Source organism: Schistocerca piceifrons, chromosome 3 (assembly GCF_021461385.2).
Source record: "Schistocerca piceifrons isolate TAMUIC-IGC-003096 chromosome 3, iqSchPice1.1, whole genome shotgun sequence".
Lineage (NCBI taxonomy): Eukaryota > Metazoa > Arthropoda > Insecta > Orthoptera > Acrididae > Schistocerca > Schistocerca piceifrons.
This window is the reverse complement of record NC_060140.1, coordinates 884,159,198-884,180,448: the sequence shown is the minus strand read 5'-3', so window position 1 is coordinate 884,180,448 and position 21,251 is coordinate 884,159,198. Positions and strand designations below refer to the sequence as shown.

Below are 21,251 nucleotides of genomic sequence, written 5' to 3'. Positions count from 1 at the left end.
TTTACATTGGCATGACTACAACCCAGTATCAGTCAGGATGAATGGGCATAGGCAGAGGGTGTATACCCAACACACGATATCCTGTTGCATAGCATCCTCCACAACATGACAGTCATGAACTCGGTGCCTGTTTCAACACATGCGTCATCCGCATTCTTCCCCCGGATACCAGTTTCTCAGAACTACACAGGTGGGAACTAGCGATACACCATGTCCTTGGTTCTCACCACCCAACTGGTCTTAATTTATGTTATTTCCTTTCGTCTCAGCATTTCTTCACAGTAGCTACTCCTTTTTTCACTCCATTTTAGTTTTCTACATCTGTCATTTCTTGACCTGTCTATTTTTCGCTATCCCCCCCTCCTACCTCTGTTACATACAATGCACTTAGCTTTTCACCCTTATTAACTTGTGCCGATGTTTTGTAGTGATCTCGGTCTTCCATATTACCCTGTCTTCTACCTTTAAGCTCTTACTTTTTCAAATCTCATCCCGTGCAGTCCCCAACAGTCAGTCCTTCTTTCTCATCCCATCTGGTAAGTCTCCCCATGACCTGAGGTTCTGGGTGACTTTTATAAACTGTACCCATTTTCCTAAACCTCTCCCATCCTTTTCCTTCACCCCTATTCCTTCCCCTTCTACTCTTCTGTCAGAAAAAGGAGCCACCGGCTTGGAAATGTGTTCTCCTGCTGCCGCTTGGTGAGTAGATTTTTTTTTATCTATCCATTTAAATTATTCTGTAAATAATTGATTGTTTTCATTGTGATAAACAAAAGCAAGTGTGTGACAGTCAGTTTCCTGAACTGGAAAATGTGCTATTTAAGTGAATAAAACAAGCTCACGCTTTGAACATTCCAATTTATGGTACAGTGGCTTGTGCTGCAGAATATATTTAGCACAAAATTTGGGACATCCAATGGTTGGATCAAAGGTTCAGGAACAGGCATAATTTAGTGTATAAATGTATTCGAGGTAAGGCTGGAAGCATGAACATTAGCACAGTTCAGTCATGGAAAAATACTCTTCCATTAGTCATAGAAAGTACAGTCCCACTGATGTTTGTAATGCAGGTGAAATGGGTTTACCTTTTCCTTCTGCCTGACAAAACTCTTGAGCTCAGAAGAGAAAAATGCCATGGTGAAAAATTTAGTAGGGACTAACTGTTTTATTATGTCGTAACATACACGGAACAGAAAAGTTTGTGCTACTAATATTTGGAAAGGGATAGACTCCATGATGTTTCAAAAATGCGCATACATTTCCATGTCAGTATACACTGCTCAGCCAGAATATTATCTACTTAATAGCTGGTATGTCCACCTCTGGCCCAACACATTATGGCATGGAAGTAATGAGGCCTTGGTAAGTCATTGGAAGGAGTTAGCACTACGTCTGCACACACAAGTCGCCTAATTCCCGCAACTTCGGGGGGATGGGGGGGGGGGGGGGGAGTGTGGGAAAATTATCTCTGACACCACATTCAATAACATCCCAGATGTGTTCGATTGAGTTCAGATCTGTCAAGTTGGGGGGCCAGCACATGAGCTGGAACTTGCCACTGCGTTCCTTGAACCATTCCATCACACTTCAGGCCTTGTGACATGCTGCATTACCCTGTTGAAAAATTGCACTGCAATTGGGTGGTGGTGGTGGTGGTGGTGGTGGTGGTGGTTAGTGTTTAACATCCCTTCGACAACGAGGTCATGAGAGACGGAGCGCAAGCTCGGGTTAGGGAAGGATTGGGAAGGAAATCGGCTGTGCCCTTTCAAAAGAACCATCCCGGCATTTGCCTGAAACGATTTAGGGAAATCACGGAAAACCTAAATCAGGATGGCTGGAGACAGGATTGAACCATCGTCCTCCCGAATGCGAGTCCAGTGTGCTAACCACTGCGCCACCTCACTCGGTCACTACAATTGGGAACCATCATCATCATGAAGGGGTATATGTGGTCTGCAACAAGTGGTACTTGTGTACGTTACTCCTTCGCCATCATGGTGCCTTGCACGATCTCCACTGGACCCACGGATGCCCACATGAGTTTGCCAGAGCATAACTGCATCAATGTCCAGTGACGATGGTCACAGACATGCCTATTTCATTCATAGTTGCCAATGTTTTGGTGTTAATATTGGCACATACATGGGTTATTGGCTGCAGAGGCCTATCGTTAAGAGTGTTAGGTGCACTGTGCGTTCAGAAATACCTGTACCCTGCCCAGCATTAAAGTCTGAAGTTAATTCTGCCACAGTTCGCCACCTGTCCTACTTTACCAGCCTGCCCAGCCTATGATGTCTGACACCTGTAACGGGGGGTGGCCGCCCAACCCCCAAACTTCTGGACATCTTGGTTTCACCACGTATCGAAGACACTCACCACAGCACTCCTTGAATACTTGACAAGTTGTGCAGTTTCCAAAATACTCATGCAGAGCCTCCAGGCATCCCAATCTCCCCTCGATCAAACTCAGATAGATCGTGCGCCTTCCCCATTCTATACATGGACAGCACACTGACTGATAGTACGTGTACCATGCATGTGTCTGATTAGCAGTCATTTCTCACCAGGCGATGCTGCTATCGCCTGGAAGTCGGTTGGTGGACATAATGTTCTGTCTTCTCAGTTTACATCTAAGGCAAGTGTATGGGTAAGAAAAACTATTTTTGTAAAATTTTTGTGTGTCTAGGATGTAAGACTGGGCATTAGGAGTAGGAAAATCACCCTGCTTATTGACAAACGTACAGCGCATCCCCAAGAAACATCATATATACGTAATATAAATGTTGTGTTTTTCCCTCCCAATTGTACAAGTCACCTTCATCCACCTGACCAAGGCGTTATAAAATGCCTGAAACAAAAATACAGGAAGATACTGGTACAGATGAGGCAGGCTTGTTTTCATTCTGCTATGAGAAAGATTATGATCTTGGGCACTACGCATTTTATAAGTGCCTGGGATTCCCTGCAAGAAAGCAAAGTTTCAAACCACTTCAAGAAGGCTAACTTTCACCAGGTACCAGTACTTACAGAGGACATCACACTAGAAAATAAAATAACTGCAGCTGAACAATGGCAGTAAAGAATGGGGCAAGGAGAAAACACTGAATGTGTTAGCTTTTATTAATATATTGATCGTGAAATAGGTGTTGCTGTCTGTCGGTCCACAACAATTGATCAAGGGTTGAAGGAACAGATTGCTGAGAAACAAACGGAAAGTGAAGATGAGGATGAACTGGAACCTTTCCAAAAATTTAAAATCTATTGAAGCAACGGACACTGTTAAGTTTTATGTTTTGAGGTCGACGAAGATAATCAAGATGGACCATTGAACATTAAAATTAGGACAAAAAAACAATCAATAACCCGCATTTTTCATACATTTGTGAAAATGCATTGTATGTTATCGCGCTATAGTGTAGTTACGCTAACAAGATGCACAATATACTAACAGTTTATTGAAACAACCCCTATTCAGTTACTGGCAGTAAAGAGACACCAACTAAACGATGTTAGTTTGTTTTGAGAAGTGTAATAAAAATTGCAATTTTAGTGTGTTTTTATTTTTTTCCATTACATGTGTATTTTTGATGCTCAACGGTGCAGTATCATGTCACATGACTTTCCTGCCTTCCATCTGGCTAATGGCAGAAGTGTACATGTCCAATATGTTGTATTTAGCCAATGTCGCCGTATTTAACAGATTTGCGCCTTTTGTACATTAACAATTAATTTTGAGAATTTCTGAGTCTGACATTCCAAATGTGACCTTGAAGGTGCATTTTGAATGATAATTTATTGCTATAGCATGTCAGGAAGTGTGGCACTGTAAGATCCCATACCAACCCAAGTACGCGACCCGTAATTTCACATTTTCACTGACGAAAAAATCAAATCATTACCAAATTAGGTAGCTTTCCACTTATGACGTTCAAAACCTGCGGTCCTTTCAAAAGCATGACAACAAGATTTCACTGTAATTATTTCTGTCAGGCATTGACTCTGCTTTAAATCCCTCACGACGATGATGATGATGAATACGGAAGTCATGTAAAGCCTTTGGACTTCACTGGAAAGGGTGCACCTTAGTAAGTAAGAAATTTAATATTTTTTTCTCTCTTCTTGGAGTTTCTCCATTTATATTTATCAGTTAATTTCCCTCTTTCTTTACTAAGACCAACTTGATCACTAATTATACATTCTTAAATGTAACATTCAATCAATCAATCAGATTATTACTCACACAATGCATTACTAACTATTCTGAAATTTGAACAAAATCCTGGACATTACATTATTTGCATTCTCCTCTTCTCTGCACGTAATTCCCCCGCAATGAACCGTATTCCTGCACGATATTACGTCACCAATGGTTCACTGCTGTCTTTTACCTTCAACACAATACATAAATTTTGATCAGATTGTTGCTAACACACATTTGCCTGTACGGCAGGAAAGAGTAATTCTGTGAATAATGCCCCTTAGATATTTTACTGCCTTCAAAGCCATTATACATATTAAACCCCTGCAATCTCAAGGAGGCGGAGGGAGAGGGGACTTATGTCCACCTTTTGAAAATACTGTCATCTAGTCAGTTACTTCATACCGTAAAATTTTGAAACAATTATGGTATTTAATGAATTCTTCTATCAGGTTCCATAAATGTTTTGAATTTTTCAGTTAAAGTCACGCAAAAATTTACGTCTTAGTAGCAAGTAACTTTCCCCAATGAATGTCATATTCAATATTTTCAGGTTCAGGACCTTACTTACACATCAATATCTATTTAATAGGCAAGCTGTTCATTTCTCTCTCTCTCTCTCTCTCTCTCTCTCTAGGGAGGCATAAAGCACCCTTGGTAATACACATTATTGAAAGTGTGTTGATATTGCTAAAAGTGTACTAAAAGACATTTTCATTTTCTGGACTCTACTAACAGATCAGTACCTCTTTAGAAAGTACACTGTTAATATAGGTCAGCAACAATTAATTTTTTTTTAAGGTGGGCACGAACCTCAACCTCTTTTGGTGACACTTGTGCGTATGTACTACATGACTGTGTTTTGACAATGCATTCCAATACTTTCTACTCGAATCTTGCTCTTCTCACAGTGTGATACATGCCGATGTCACATCTGTTCAATTTAAATGTTCTGTCCAATTTGTCTATTTAATCAAACTTTGTGCAGCAAGATGTGGGCACAGAAAAAATTTGGTGTGACTCACGGCCTACGCCACTGGCTGAACTCCATTAGTCCACCACTCCCAACATTCTTCCACCCAAACCAGTATAATGATGTCCCAGGAACTTGCTTGTGCCATAGGACCTCCAATGACCTTACTCTTAACATATTAGCCTACCAGGGACCAGATGATATGTCGAGCCACATGAATAGTGCTGAACATTGGTAAGCTCAGTAAAATTATATGTTAAGCACTCTCAATTCGATCCTGCACGCTTTTAAATCTCAAAGCCTTGGATCAGCAGGATCAGATCTTTGATAAACTGCTAGCAGGGATGTCATGTCAACATTCTTGTTTTTCAGTCAGTCAATCTCTTTTTGACTTTCGAAAATTATGGGATGAAATAATGACAATATTATGATATATCTAAAAAGAAAGATGATGTGACTTACCAAACGAAAGCGCTGGCAGGTTGATAGATACACAAACAAACACAAACATACGCACAAAATTCAAGGTCTTTCCCTCTCCTTCCCTCTTTCCTGATGAAGCAACCGTTGGTTGCGAAAGCTTGAATTTTGTGCGTATGTTTGTGTTTGTTTGTGTATCTATCAACCTGCCAGTTCTTTCGTTTGGTAAGTCACATCATCTTTGTTTTTAGATATATTTTTCCCATGTGGAATATTTCCCTCTATTGTATTTGTGATAATATTATGAAACGGACAAATCGCTACTCACCAAATTTAAAAGAAGGCCTTTTGGCCAAAAGCTTACCATTGGTATTCTTTCTGTTGTGCCTGTCTGCAACTCGGCATCTTCTCTATGTGATGAGCAGCAAAATGTCCTTTTCATGATATTGTCATTTTGACTCTTAAAATATTTAGTCCTAAGGGTAGCTGTTTGCAGTGATGGTTGGTGAGCAGCTGATCCATATTTCTTCCCCATAGAGCAACCCATTAAGATTATTACCATATGGGTACTAATGATTGTATAGTGTAAAAGTCTGGGTTGGACGCTGGTATTTACCCTGCTTGGTAACTTAAGTCCCACTAAAATCTAATTTAGGCTTCTCATCTGAACTCTTCACAGAGTTACCCTTCGCAGCCGTCTTTGTCTATTTTGGTGCATTACACTTCTTTTTCTTGAGTGCCATCTGCTTCTCTTTGCCCCAAGCACTGATTATCTACGGGTTGTCTCCACTGACAACAAATTACAAAACCTTTATCCACTACTAGTTTTAAATAAAACAGACAACATCATCACCACCATCATGAGGTAACATATAATTATTAGAGTGATGTCAATCTTAATGTTGTGCCAATTAAAATTAAACTATAGAAAAATCCAAATTTTATTTTTGTTGAAGACACAGTAAGAGTGACACACACAGGTGCTATAAAGATTTTATGTTGCCTGATAATCATTCTGATTGATACTATTATTGAATAAAGGTTTATTTGGTCAGCAGCTCTTGTTGTTATTATTGCTGTTGTTGTTGTTGTTGTTGTCTTCAGTCCAGAGAATGGTTTGATGCGGCTCTCCATGCTACTCTATCCTGTGCAAGCTTCTTCATCTCCGAATAACTACAGCCTATATCCTTCTAAATCTGCTTAATGTATTCAACTCTTGGTCTCCCTCTACAATTTTTGCCCTCCGCACTTCCCTCCAATACTAAATTGGTGATCCCTTGATACCTCAGAACGTATCATGCCAATCGATCCCTTCTTCTAGTCAAGTTGAGCCACAAACTCCTCTTTCCCCCAATTCTATACAGTACCTCCTCATTAGTTATGTGATATACCCATCTAATCTTCAACATACTTCTGTAGCACCACATTTCGAAAGCTTCTATTCTCTTCTTGTCTAAACTATTTATCGTCCAAGTTTCACTTCCATAAATGGCTACACTACATACAAATACTTTCAGAAACGACTCCCTGACATGTAAATCTATATTCGATGTTAACAAATTTCTCTTCTTCAGAAACACTTTCCTTGCCATTGCCAGTCTACATTTTAAGTCATCTCTACTTCAACCATCATCAGTTATTTTGCTTCCCAAATAGAAAAACTCATTTAATATTTTAAGCGTCTCATTTCCTAATCTAATTCCCTCGGCATTACCTGATTTAATTCGACTACATTCCATTATCCTCGTTTTGCTTTTGTTGATGTTCATCTTATATTCTCCTTTCAAGACACTGTCCATTCCGTTCAGCTGCTCTTCCAGGTCCTTTGCTGTCTCTGACAGAATTACAATGTCATCGGCAAACCTCAACATTTTTATTTCTTCTCCATGGACTTTAATACCCACTCTGAATTTTTCTTTTGTTTCCTTTATTGCTTGCTCAATATACAGATTGAATAACATCAGGGATAGGCTACAACCCTGTCTCACTCCCTTCCCAACCACTGCTTTCCTTTCATGCCCCTCAACTCTTATAACCGCCATCTGGTTTCTGTACAAATTGTAAATAGACTTTTGCTCTCTGTATTTTACCCCTGCTACCTTCAGAATTTGATAGAGAGTATTCCAGTCAACATTGTCAAAAGCTTTCTCTAAGTCTACAAATGCTACAAATGCTAGAAATGTAGGTTTGCCTTTCCTTAATCTATTTCCTAAGATAAGTCGTAGGGTCAGTATTGCTTCCTATGTTCCAACATTTCTACAGATTCCAAACTGATCTTCCCCGAGGTCGGCTTCTACTAGTTTTTCCATTCGTCTGTAAAGAATTCGTGTGAGTATTTTGCAGCCATGGCTTATTAAACTGATAGTTCGGTAATTTTCACATCTGTCAACACCTGCTTTCTTTGTGGTTGGAATTATTATATTCTTCTTGAAGTCTGAGGGTATTTCGCCTGACTCATACATCTTGCTCACCAAATGGTAGAGTTTTGTCAGGACTGGCTCTACCAAGGCTGTCAGTAGTTCTAATGGAATGTTGTCTATTCCCGTGGCCTTGTTTCGACTCAGGTCTTTCAGTGCTCTGCCAAACTCTTCACACAGTATCTCTGTCTTACCTATCTGAAACCTTCCAGCGTCGCCAGGCCTCTTCCACCTATACAACCTTCTTTCATGATTCTTAAACCAAGTATTAGCTATGAGTAAGTTATGTTATGTTCTGTTATGTTATGTTATGTTCTACATCTACATCTACATTGATACTCCGCAAGCCACCCAACGGTGTGTGGCGGAGGGCACTTTACGTGCCACTGTCATTACCTCCCTTTCCTGTTCCAGTCGCGTATGGTTCGCGGGAAGAACGACTGTCTGAAAGCCTCCGTGCGCGCTCTAATCTCTCTAATTTTACATTCGTGATCTCCTCGGGAAGTATAAGTAGGAGGAAGCAATATATTCGATACCTCATCCAGAAACGCACCCTCTCGAAACCTGTGCAAAATTCTACTAGGTGGCTTTATCTTTCATTCCTTACCCCCATTCCACATTCACCCACTACTTTTCCTTCTCTTCCTTTTCCTACTACGAATTCCAGTCCCCCATGACTATTAAATTTTCATCTCCCTTCACTATCTGAATAATTTCTTTTATCGCATCGTACATTTTTTCAATCTCTTCATTATCTGTGGAGCTAGTTGGCATATAAACTTGTACTATTTTGGTACGCATGGGCTTCGTGTCTATTTTGGCTACAATAACGCGTTCACTATGCTGCTTGTAGTAGCTTACCCACACTCCTATTTTTTTTATTCATTATTAAACCTACTCCTGCATTACCCCTATTTGATTTTGTGGTTATAATCCTGTATTCACCTGACCAGAAGTCTTGTTCCTCCTGCCACCACTATATCTATCTTTAAACTATCCGTTTCTCTTAAAAAAAAAAAAAAATTAATTAATGGATCCGACATTCCACGCTCCGAACCGTAGAATGCCTGTTCTCTTTATGCTGATAACGATGTCTTCCTGAGGAGTCCCCGCCTGGAGATATAAATGGGGGACTATTTTACCTATGGAACATTTTACCCACGGAATATTTTACCAAAGAGGACACCATCATCATTTAACCATACAGTACAGTACAGTAAAGCTGCATGCCCTCGGGAGAAATTATGGCTGTAGTTTCCCTTTGCTCCCAGCTGTTTGCAGTACCATCATAGCAAGGCCGTTTCAGTTACTGTTACAAGGCCAGATCTGTCAGTCATCCACACTGTTGCCCCTGCAACTACTGAAATGGCTGCTGCCCCTCTTCAGGAACCACACATTTGTCTGGCCTCTCAAAAGAGATGCCCCTCCTTTGTGGTTGCACCAACGGTACGGCTATCTGCATCACTGAGGCACACAAGCCTCCCCATCAACGGCAAGATCCATGGTTCATGGGGGTGTACATAAATATGACTTTCTTCAAATACTATCTGCACAAAATATATTACTGATTCCCATTTATTAGAAAGCCTTCAACTTCAACTCAGTCACATACTTTGTTCAGTACTCCAAATTATTATGTGCCCATGAGGCAATGTTGTAAGATTTTTTCAAGTCAAGAGCCATTGTGTAACATTCTGTTCCAAGAAATTGGGAGAACCGAGAATAGTGTGGCCATATTCTGTTTTCGTTGCCATTAATTGTAATGAAATGCTGTAAAATATTTTGAAGTTCTGGTAAAGATGTATTTGGTTGAGATTTGTTACATAACTAGTACTACTGCACACATAATTTCTTATAAGTGATAAACTGTACATGTTACTCAGTTAAAATCTTGAGCTACCACACATGCCATGAACCCTGTTGTGGTATCTGCTACTCTGAAAAGAGTTATACAATGACGCTTCAAATAATACTTACTAATATAACAGCCGTGTACCGCAAGTCTCTAGAGGAACGGAAGGTTCCAAATGATTGGAAAAGAGCACAGGTAGTCCCAGTCTTCAAGAAGGGTCGTCGAGCAGATGCGCAAAACTATAGACCTATATCTCTGACGTCGATCTGTTGTAGAATTTTAGAACATGTTTTTTGCTCGCGTATCATGTCGTTTTTGGAAACCCAGAATCTACTATGTAGGAATCAACATGGATTCCGGAAACAGCGATCGTGTGAGACCCAACTCGCTTTATTTGTTCATGAGACCCAGAAAATATTAGATACAGGCTCCCAGGTAGATGCTATTTTCCTTGACTTCCGGAAGGCGTTCGATACAGTTCCACACTGTCGCCTGATAAACAAAGTAAGAGCCTACGGAATATCAGACCAGCTGTGTGGCTGGATTGAAGAGTTTTTAGCAAACAGAACACAGCATGTTGTTATCAATGGAGAGACGTCTACAGACGTTAAAGTAACCTCTGGCGTGCCACAGGGGAGTGTTATGGGACCATTGCTTTTCACAATATATATAAATGACCTAGTAGATAGTGTCGGAAGTTCCATGCGGCTTTTCGCGGATGATGCTGTAGCATACAGAGAAGTTGCAGCATTAGAAAATTGTAGCGAAATGCAGGAAGATCTGCAGCGGATAGGCACTTGGTGCAGGGAGTGGCAACTGACCCTTAACATAGACAAATGTAATGTATTGCGAATACATAGAAAGAAGGCTCCTTTATTGTATGATTATATGATAGCGGAACAAACACTGGTAGCAGTTACTTCTGTAAAATATCTGGGAGTATGCGTGCGGAACGATTTGAAGTGGAATGATCATATAAAATTAATTGTTGGTAAGGCGGGTACCAGGTTGAGATTCATTGGGAGAGTCCTTAGAAAACGCAGTCCATCAACAAAGGAGGTGGCTCACAAAACACTCGTTTGACCTATACTTGAGTATTGCTCATCAGTGTGGGATCCGTACCAGATCAGGTTGACGGAGGAGATAGAGAAGATCCAAAGAAGAGTGGCGCGTTTCGTCACAGGGTTATTTGGTAACCGTGATAGCGTTACGGAGATGTTTAACAAACTCAAGTGGCAGACTCTGCAAGAGAGCCGCTCTGCATCGCGGTGTAGCTTGCTCGCCAGGTTTCGAGAGGGTGCGTTTCTGGATGAGGTATCGAATATATTGCTTCCCCCTACTTATACCTCCCGAGGAGATCACGAATGTAAAATTAGAGAGATTAGAGTGCGCACGGATGCTTTCAGACAGTCGTTCTTCCCGCGAACCATACGTGACTGGAACAGGAAAGGGAGGTAATGACAGTGGCACGTAAAGTGCCCTCCGCCACACACCGTTGGGTGGCTTGCGGAGTATAAATGTAGATGAACTTTATCCAAACATTCATTACCTTGAATTGTAATTAAGAATTTACTTATAAGCTGAGAAACAATAAAATAATCACAATTACAATTTTTTACCTCATGCATGAGATCACATTTATTAGATGTAAATAACCCAACACTCGGACACTAACTTTTGGCATCCATTGATTTCATTTTATCGATCTGCAATTTCTATGTACTATAGGACTGACCAAATGAAATACAACATAAAATATTATCAATATCATTAGCTTTTTATCCACTTCCTTGGAAATAGAATAGAATCATAGAATCAGTTGTTGACACTACACCCTGATCAGAATAACAAATTAATTGACAGCAAGTTGTTTATTAACATTGTTATATGTGTTAGTTATTGTTCAGCGCTGAGCAGAATGTTGTGTCGCACAGTTTGTGAATTTTGAGATGGTACAGTTAAATGAGCAACACGTCTGTACCAAACGTTGCATGAAACTCAAGAAAACCTATACAGAGACATGCCAAATGATGCAGGAAGCTGACAGTGCTACGGATAGTTTACACTCTTTAAAAATGGCTGGACGGAAGTTAAAGATTACCTTCATTCAGGATGCCCTTCGAAGTCTACCTATGATGCCCATGTCAGCAAGTCAACGAAATTGTGCATATCAATCAAAACCTGCCTGTCTGAGAGACTGCAGAAGAATGTAACATTTGAGTTGGATCATGTCACGAAATCCTGAAATGGCATCTTGGAATGCATCGTGCTGCCTCCAAGTTTGCCACATAGTTCATGAGTCAATACCAGAAAGACCTTTGCCTTGCAATCCGTGAAGAGCTTTTGGATCACGCAAATGATAACGAGATGTTCCATAAGAGAATCATAACTGGTGATGGGACATGAGTCTACAGTTACGATGTTGAGATCAAGGTTCGATCTTCATAATGGGTTGGGAAAGATTCCCCAAGACCAAGAAAAACTTGTCAGGTCAGGTCAAATGTTAAAGTCATGCTGATAGTTAGTTTGACATTGAAGGATTAGTTCATCATGAATTCGTGCCACAGGGACAAACTGTTAGTCGGGATGTGTTGCGACACCTTTGAGAAAATATGAGAAGGAAATGGCAATATGAGAAGGAAACGGCCTGAAACATTGTGAGACAATTCATGGCTCTTGCATCACAATAACGCACCTGCACATTCGTCCCTGTTGGTGTGTGACTCTTGCACAAAAAATGAAATCACTTTGCTGCCTCATCCTCCATACTCTCCAGGCCTGGCCCCTGAGGATCTTTCTTTTATTTCCAAAGTTGAAAACCCCTTTGAAAGCACAAAGATCTGCAATAATAGACGAGATAAAAGAAAATGTGCAAACGGCACTTCGCGCAATCCAGCAAAAGGCGTACCAAGTCTGCTTATGGAAGTGGAAACGGTGTTGGAAGCAGTGTATCAACTATGGACGAGAGTATTTCGAAGAAGACCATGCACAATAAGTAAAAGATAAGTGTAGAAAAATTTTGTGGCCAAAGTTTCGGAATTTTTTGAACATATCTCATATGTATATTGTAGTGCAGGAAACTCATTTCTTCCCTTGAAGAAACAGGTATTTAGTTTTTTAGTCATGATGCCTTTAACTGTATTAAATCACACTTCCTTCCCCTATCGTGGGGCTACCCAGCATTCACTACTGCATATCACCAAAAAATATCTACAGTCCCCTCCCCTATCTATGATCTCCAACATCTCATGTGCCCTCATACTGCAACTTCTGCCATTCTGTAATGTGGTATATAGAGAACACAGGAATACCCATGTCTGCTTACCGAATCAGCTGTGAGACAGACTGACCACAGTTCCTTTGTATGTGCTGGAATAGCCTCTAAAACTTCTCCAGCCGCTATGTCAATAATAAGCAATTGTCCATCCTTCATTCCCACAAGCAAGTGCCGATCTCCTGGTGCAAAACATGAGCACAGTCCGTAACTTGTCTCAACAGTTCGTAGGCAGGCTAATGATGGTCTGTGAAAATACTTGTTATTAATACATATATACACAACCTTCAGGCAAGACAACCATTGTTTTTCATTAACCATTGTGAAAAAGAATATTCTAGAATAAGTAGTCACTTAAAATAACTATCTAAAAATTTATTTCAATTATATCTAAAAACACAGATGATGTGACTTAACCGAACGAAAGTGCTGGCAGGTCGATAGACACACAAACAAACAAACACAAACATACACATGAAATTCAAGCTTTCGCAACAAACTGTTGCCTCATCAGGAAAGAGGGAAGGAGAGGGAAAGATGAAAGGATGTGGGTTTTAAGGGAGAGGGTAAGGAGTCATTCCAATCCTGGGAGCGGAAAGACTTACCTTAGGGGGAAAGAAGGGGTATACACACACACACACACACACACACACACACACACACTCACACACATATCCATCCGCACATACACAGACACAAGCAGACATTTGTAAAGGCAAAGAGTTTGGGCAGAGATGTCAGTCGAGGCGGAAGTACAGAGGCAAAGATGTTGTTGAAAGACAGGTGAGGTATGAGCGGCAGCAAATTGAAATTAGCGGAGATTGAGGCCTGGCGGGTAACGAGAAGAGAGGATATACTGAAGGGCAAGTTTCCATCTCCGGAGTTCTGACAGGTTGGTGTTAGTGGGAAGTATCCAGATAACCCGGACGGTGTAACACTGTGCCCAGACGTGCTGGCCGTGCACCAAGGCATGTTTAGCCACGGGTTGATCCTCATTACCAACAAACACTGTCTGCCTGTGTCCATTCATGCGAATGGACAGTTTGTTGCTGGTCTTTCCCACATAGAAAGCTTCACAGTGTAGGCAGGTCAGTTGGTAAATCACGTGGGTGCTTTCACACGTGGCTCTGCCTTTGATCGTGTACACCTTCCAGGTTACAGGACTGGAGTAGGTAGTGGTGGGAGGGTGCATGGGACAGGTTTTACACTGACCTGCCTACACTGTGAAGCTTTCTATGTGGGAATGACCAGCAACAAACTGTCCATTCGCATGAATGGACACAGGCAGACAGTGTTTGTTGGTAATGAGGATCACCCTGTGGCTAAACATGCCTTGGTGCACAGCCAGCACATCTTGGCACAGTGCTACACCGTCCGGGTTATCTGGATACTTCCCACCAACACCAACCTGTCAGAACTCCGGAGATGGGAACTTGCCCTTCAGTATATCCTCTCTTCTCGTTACCCGCCAGGCCTCAATCTCCGCTAATTTCAATTTGCCACCGCTCATACCTCACCTGTCTTTCAACAACATCTTTGCCTCTGTACTTCCGTCTCGACTGACATCTCTGCCCAAACTCTTTGCCTTTACAAATGTCTGCTTGTGTCTGTGTATGTGCGGATGGATATGTGTGTGTGTGTGCGCGCGAGTGTATACACCTTCTTTCCCCCTAAGGTAAGTCTTTCCGCTCCCAGGATTGGAATGACTCCTTACCCGCTCCCTTAAAACCCACATCCTTTCGTCTTTCCCTCTCCTTCCCTCTTTCCTGATGAAGCAACAGTGTGTTGCGAAAGCTTGAATTTCATGTGTATGTTTGTGTTTGTTTGTGTGTCTATCGACCTGCCAGCACTTTCGTTCGGTAAGTCACATCATCTGTGTTTTTAGATATATTTTTTCCATGTGGAATGTTTCCCTCTATTATATTCATATCATTAATTTATTTCAATTGTAGGACAAAGGTGAGATAACATAAGCCACTAAATACCTAAAAGCCAGAAAGAAGGTTTCTTTCTTTAACTTATATGTATCTACATTACATGGAAGTGGATGTGTGTGTGAGTGTCTTGTGAATTTTGTAAAAAAATATAATTCTATTTCAGTGATACTTTGATATGAATATTTAGTTTGGAATGCCAATATCAAGTGTCCCTCTACTAACCATACACTATACTGTCTGGTTACACTGGACATAAAATTTTTTGTTGTTGCGCGTGTCAGTGATGTTACACAACTAAACATTGTTGGCTGTCTGTGATGAGATAGGAGCTAGCGCACTTCATCTTACATCTTATCTATTAGTTTTTTTATTATATACATACAAACAAAGCTAAGACTCCAAATACACAAGACAAGCCTCAGTTCACAAGTATCTACTATTTCTGCAGTGATTTACACCCTGCAACATCAATATGGTGACTCTGTTAGTCACAATCTGCATTAAAATGTAATGAAGAGGATCACTTAATGGGAAGAACTTTCATTCTTTCCTTTCATTAGAGACTTCAAATGCTATGTGTGTTTTCTAGCATCCATTCTCATGTTATACATTTAGGAATGAAATGGAAGTACCTGTTCCATAATTTTACTGCCTCAGCACTTGCAGAGGCAATTGCTAAATTATCTGAACTGAAACACACTGAGCGGACTTCAGAATGATGTCCTTGACTTGATATTTTACGAATACATTTGCATTCTGCCTCTTTATTTGTGCCGACGACTGAATGTAGCTCAATGCTGTTGTTACTGAGGGACACAGATACCTACAACAAATTGCAGAATGATTAGGAAACAAAGCACAAAATATTATTAAAATAAACAGTTATTGCTACAAGTGTTGCTTAAGTATGTATACTTTTATTGTACTGATGTTTTACACGTGAACATTTTACATTATACTTGACTGTGACCATTATGAACATCAATATGACATAATAATTACTATTAAGTAGTCTCTTTATTGTTCTTTCCATTATGTGTTTTGGTGGAGCACACCATCATTAGGTGGATTTATTACAATCCAAAAGGCATAAACATTTACTACCTGATTACTGTGGGCAACTTGTGGCAATGTACTGCAGCAGAAGATAGAAGTCTCCAGAGGTAGGTACTGGCCAACAAGTCGGGCCCATTATTCGATATTTAAAAATAAGTCTTTCATAAAATCAAACAATGGAAAATCCAGGATGGAATGTAACAATAGTAGAATTTCATAAAACAAACAAAACTTACTCTTAATTCCTTCTGACTCCCCATAATTACATGTGCTGCCTTAATTTTTCCATTTGCTTTAATTGCAGGTAATCTTGCAACTTCATCTTTCAATCCAGGGACCAGGGATGTATCAGCCTCAGGTGGATCACAGTTCTCTTCTGCCCTACAAATGTTTTGGACATAATGCGTTTCCCATGAACTGTAAAGTACATGTAGTACTTTTGTACGCAAACATAGCAAAACACATAGCCTTTAAGCTTTTTCTTTTGTGCTGCTGAGAAAGAGGAGCATGGAGAATGGGGAGTGAAACAATCAGGTTTCACCAAACACAGGAAGAGGAGTAATTCACAGAGAGAGAGAGAGAGAGAGAGAGAGAGAGAGGATAGTGTTCCACCTCCCTACATAATGCACCACAGAATTATTCTTTATGTTTCACAACTAGTAAGGACTGTTATCTACTATCACCATGCATACTGATCTTTCTTTCCTGAGTACCAGTACATCATATGATTAACTAGGAACTGATTCATTGCTCATTTCACAAAAAGAGCTTCAACAAAGTGTTCACAGATGCAAACACTAACCCAAAGTGTCAAACTTCTACGAATTCAGAATTAGGTAGCAATACAGCAAAAAAATATACACATTACAACAAGTGTTGTAGTCAATTTAGTAATGTCAAAATGTTTCAGTTTCTTACAACACAGATCTCAAATATTATAAAACCATCTCATTATGAAGAACAAATGGCTGACCTCTGACAGTTTTCTACTAAGAACAGTTTTTAAACTATCTTTCGTATCACATGAATATCTTCAAATGCGTGTAGGCTTAGATTCAAGGGGAGAAGGGAATGACAGAATAGGCATAATCAAACTAAAAAAATAACATTGCCATAAAATAACACTTTAATCAGAAGAAAGACAGTCAGTTCGACAGCATACATTTTTAAAATCAAAATCTGATGCTGGGTAACATTCAGTACTATCTCACTCCCGCCCGTGCTATGTTTGCATCTTCTTTGGCACACTATCTGGAAGATGGTTGAGCTATTGCTACTCGAGCAACATAAGTTTGATGACAACAGCTCACCTGAGACCATCCAGTATCTGCGGAAGGTTCTTACAAGTTTCAATTGGTACAAAGCATGCTCAAATTCTGCACCTGCCAATGTACCAATGAAGCTAATCTCTGTTTCTCTCTCCCTCCCTTCAAAACATCTCTTTTCTTGTTTGTTCATAATCAACAACTACAGATCACACTGATCATGTGAAGACAGCTGCGTTTGTCTGGGACATAGCTCTCTCAGCTGCATGATAGTTGTGTTTGTCTGGGACATAGCACTGTCAGCTGCCTCCAACAAACCAACACAAACTTCTATAGCATTCTCCCTGGGTACCTATGAGCCACAATTACCAAGCAGCAATCATCAGCTGGTGCTGTTGACTACCAACTACCATTATGTAAGGATTTTCAGTACTGTATGTCTGACGACAGAGGTTGAATGTTTCACTTTCATCACTGTGGTGCATGCCACTTCAGTGTAAAACTACCCTTTGTAACAACTGTTCTTCCTGTAAAATGACAATGTACATACAATATAACCTTGAAATGACCCTACAAGACATGTTGACAGAGTGGACAGTGCACACAAGCCACTTCATCCTGTTCAAGATTGAAAACCTAGGGCACTCTACTGAACTGCACTGAAAGTACAAGTTTACTTTTGCCTACATTACACAGGTGGGCCATACATAACGAAGTTCCATGGTTAATAACACTGCTAAAGAGGGATTGAGAGAGTGGTGAGAGTCAAGAAGAAATAAAGCCTTATAAGAGACACAAGAAAATGAAATACTGAGATGAAAGTTGTTTGTTAGTGTCAGTCAATTGAGACAAATTGAAGTCAATGGGACAAAATAATAACCCAAAAACTTCCTTGACAAAGACTATGTTCACTCTTCCCTCCCAATGGTCATCTAAAAAAATGTCAATATGAAAGTTGCATTTATGTAAATTATTCCTTTTATGGCTTTGACATCCATTGTAAGCAAATCTATTTTGATGATGAGTCTCTTTGCAAATGCATCATCAATCTTACAACTTCTTTCTTATCTACCACAACTGTTCAAACAAAATATGGATGTTTCCACAAAAAAGCAATACAGAAACTTGCCAGCAGTAGCCTTGATGAAATATTGTGGAATTTAGACAATGTGATCTGCTGGCAAACCCAAAAACAATGTTTTTAACAAATCTGCTGTGGTAACATAAAGTAGCACAACAATTAAATGTTTTCTAACTACCGTAACAGTATTTAATAACAGGATAAAAGTTCTATGTAGGGCAATGTAAATAATGTTAAAGACAAAACTTCACTGTATAAATGAATCATAGAGAAATATTTGGGAATAGAAACAGTAAATTGGACATTTTCAACTTGCATTCTTCTGTATGGTATTAAAACGTGCACAAAACGCGCACACACGCACACAAAGCCAGCAACCATATGGTTGCACATTTGTTAAACAATGGAAAGTCCAGGTTGGAATAACAGCAATATTATGAAAAGGATAGATTGCTACTCACCATAAAGATAAAACACTGAGTTGCATACAGGAATAACGAAAAGACTGTAACACACTAAGCTTTTGGTCAAAGCCTTCTTCAGAAAGGAAATACACCATTCACACCAGTAAGCACAACTCACGTACATATGAGCACAACCTCTGGCCTGAGATAGCAGTCTTGTGTGCGTGAGGTGTGCTTGTTTGTGTGAATGTGTGTGTGTGTGTGTTTCCTTTCTGGAGGAGGCTTTGGCCGAAAGATCAGAGTGTAACAGTCTTTTTGTTGTGCCTGCCTGCAACTTAATCTATCATCTTTATGGTGGTCGCAATCAATCCTTTTCATAATACTGCTGTACTTCTATTAGTAACACTATGCCACACATAGTGAGAAGGACCAATTTATAGAAACTTGCAATCTTCTTCAAGATGTCGACTGCAGTTAAATCAGCCACAACAACCTGCATCATGGCAGACTACTGTAAAGGACAAGTTAAGAACAGCCAAAGCTGCTCTGAGACAGTCATATTCATATCATCAAGAATGTTTCAAATTAGCTGAACCGTGTAACGGAACCTATTAAAGGCTTTACTTTACCGAAGTATGCGATACCCTCCAAATTCAACCAGTTTAACGAGTATTTATGATTATAGAAAAGTTATTGTGTATGTTAACAATGATTGCATAACAAATCTCCATAAACAGTCAACCCATTAAATTATACTGAATAACTGACCCATACAAAAGTTAATATCACTTGATCACTGATACAGCAAATGTCATCATGTAAAAACGCTTAAGTTCATCTTAAATAATTAATATTAAGTATGAAAAATAGTGGTCAACTTACGTATTTTGGACCTCCTTAAATAAAAATCACCCAGCGAAACCTATTTGTTCGCTAGGACCGTTTTCACTCAGTATTCACGTAAACACTCCTATTTTAGGCGAAAACCAATGTAATTCTTAATAATTCATGTTATTTACTTATTTATGCAAATTAGAGAAGTCAATTGACAAACTTCTAAAAATGGCCTTTTTGTAACAAAGAATTATTCTGTCAAGTCAACAAATCTGTCTGTCATTTTAATAACCTGTTAAATTATGTCACTCGGTATAAATTAATAACTTTTCTGCACAATTTACTAGAACAGTTGTACATGTGACTTATAAACTATATCTCTTTTTAGTAGTTCTTTGACAAGGTTATAAATACAAGCAGCAAGAAGGGTCGGGAGCGGAGAATGAATGTCACTTTGGTAAAGTGTATGTGTGTTATTGTTCGAGGTGGATAAACATTCCAAAGAACATGTAAAAGAAGTGCTACTTTGTGCTGGGTCATTGTCTTTGGTGGACAGTGGAATTAAGATGGCCACCAGAGTAATAAATATTTGAAGTTTAAATACTTGTTGGTTTCACTCATTATTTATCATCAAAAGCACATCAAAAACACGGGACCTCATCTTTTTACCCCTAGACAACCAGATTTAGAGTCAGCATTAGCATCGAGAAACAGCAGCAATCCAGCAAGCAGCAGCGATTACCACAATGCATTTTAATGGCGCCAACCTAACATCAAGTGCTAACAAGCTCCGTAAATGGGAGTGAAATCGTGCGATTATAGCAATATCTATGACTAGGCGACCATTATAAAAGTCTTCCAATTGTGTATATTTAGTGTGTATATTTTCTACTTTTGTATCTACATTAGTGGTATACAGGTTGTATTCTTGTTTAAGGTTTTCTGGTGTTTTGTCTATTCTGTGATCTAATCTTTCTACTTCAGTATCTACTCTGTTGTTGATGACAGCAATGCTGTCTGTGTTAGCTTGTATGTTTTCATTTAAACTTTCAACTTTAACTTGCAATTCTTTTCTGAAGTGTATCAACTGTTCTCTAGTGTCCTTACTGTTGGTAGTTTTAATTTCCTCACACTTCTCATTGAGATGAGTACTTAATAGATCAAAATTCAAACTTAACTTATCCAGTCTATCTGTGTTTTCTTTAAGTTTCAAACCTAATAGATCAAGCCTGTCTGTGTTTTCTTTAAGTTTCAAATTTACTTGTTCACTCAATTGCTTAAGTTGCCAGCTTATTTGAGTTGCAAACCCTGTTAGCCACTCTGTTAAGTTAATTGTTCACCCTCCCCTGGTTCAATTTTTACATTTCCTACGATCTAATCACTCTCACGTAGAGACATGTTAACTATTAACTTTTTAAACGACAACAACAGGAAAATACCTTGCTTTTTTTATGTAGCTCTGCTATGATGTCATGGTCGGTGTTCCTTGTTGGCTTTCTTCACTTTTATTTGGTGTTATCGAAGCTGAAGTCTTGATTGA

General features: G+C 39.6%; 1 protein-coding gene across 1 annotated transcript in view; it reads right to left on the bottom strand.

The window, feature by feature from the left end:
• LOC124787912 (WD repeat-containing protein 3) overlaps positions 1-21,251 on the bottom strand; it is a 144,460-nt gene that overhangs the window by 69,864 nt on the left and 53,345 nt on the right. Inside the window, exons 7-9 of the mRNA XM_047254898.1 lie at positions 16,364-16,508; positions 15,704-15,894; positions 13,186-13,381 (exon numbers count right to left, since the gene is read on the bottom strand). Coding sequence (XP_047110854.1) covers positions 13,186-13,381; positions 15,704-15,894; positions 16,364-16,508 — 532 coding nt within the window. The remainder of the gene's footprint in view (positions 1-13,185; positions 13,382-15,703; positions 15,895-16,363; positions 16,509-21,251) is intronic.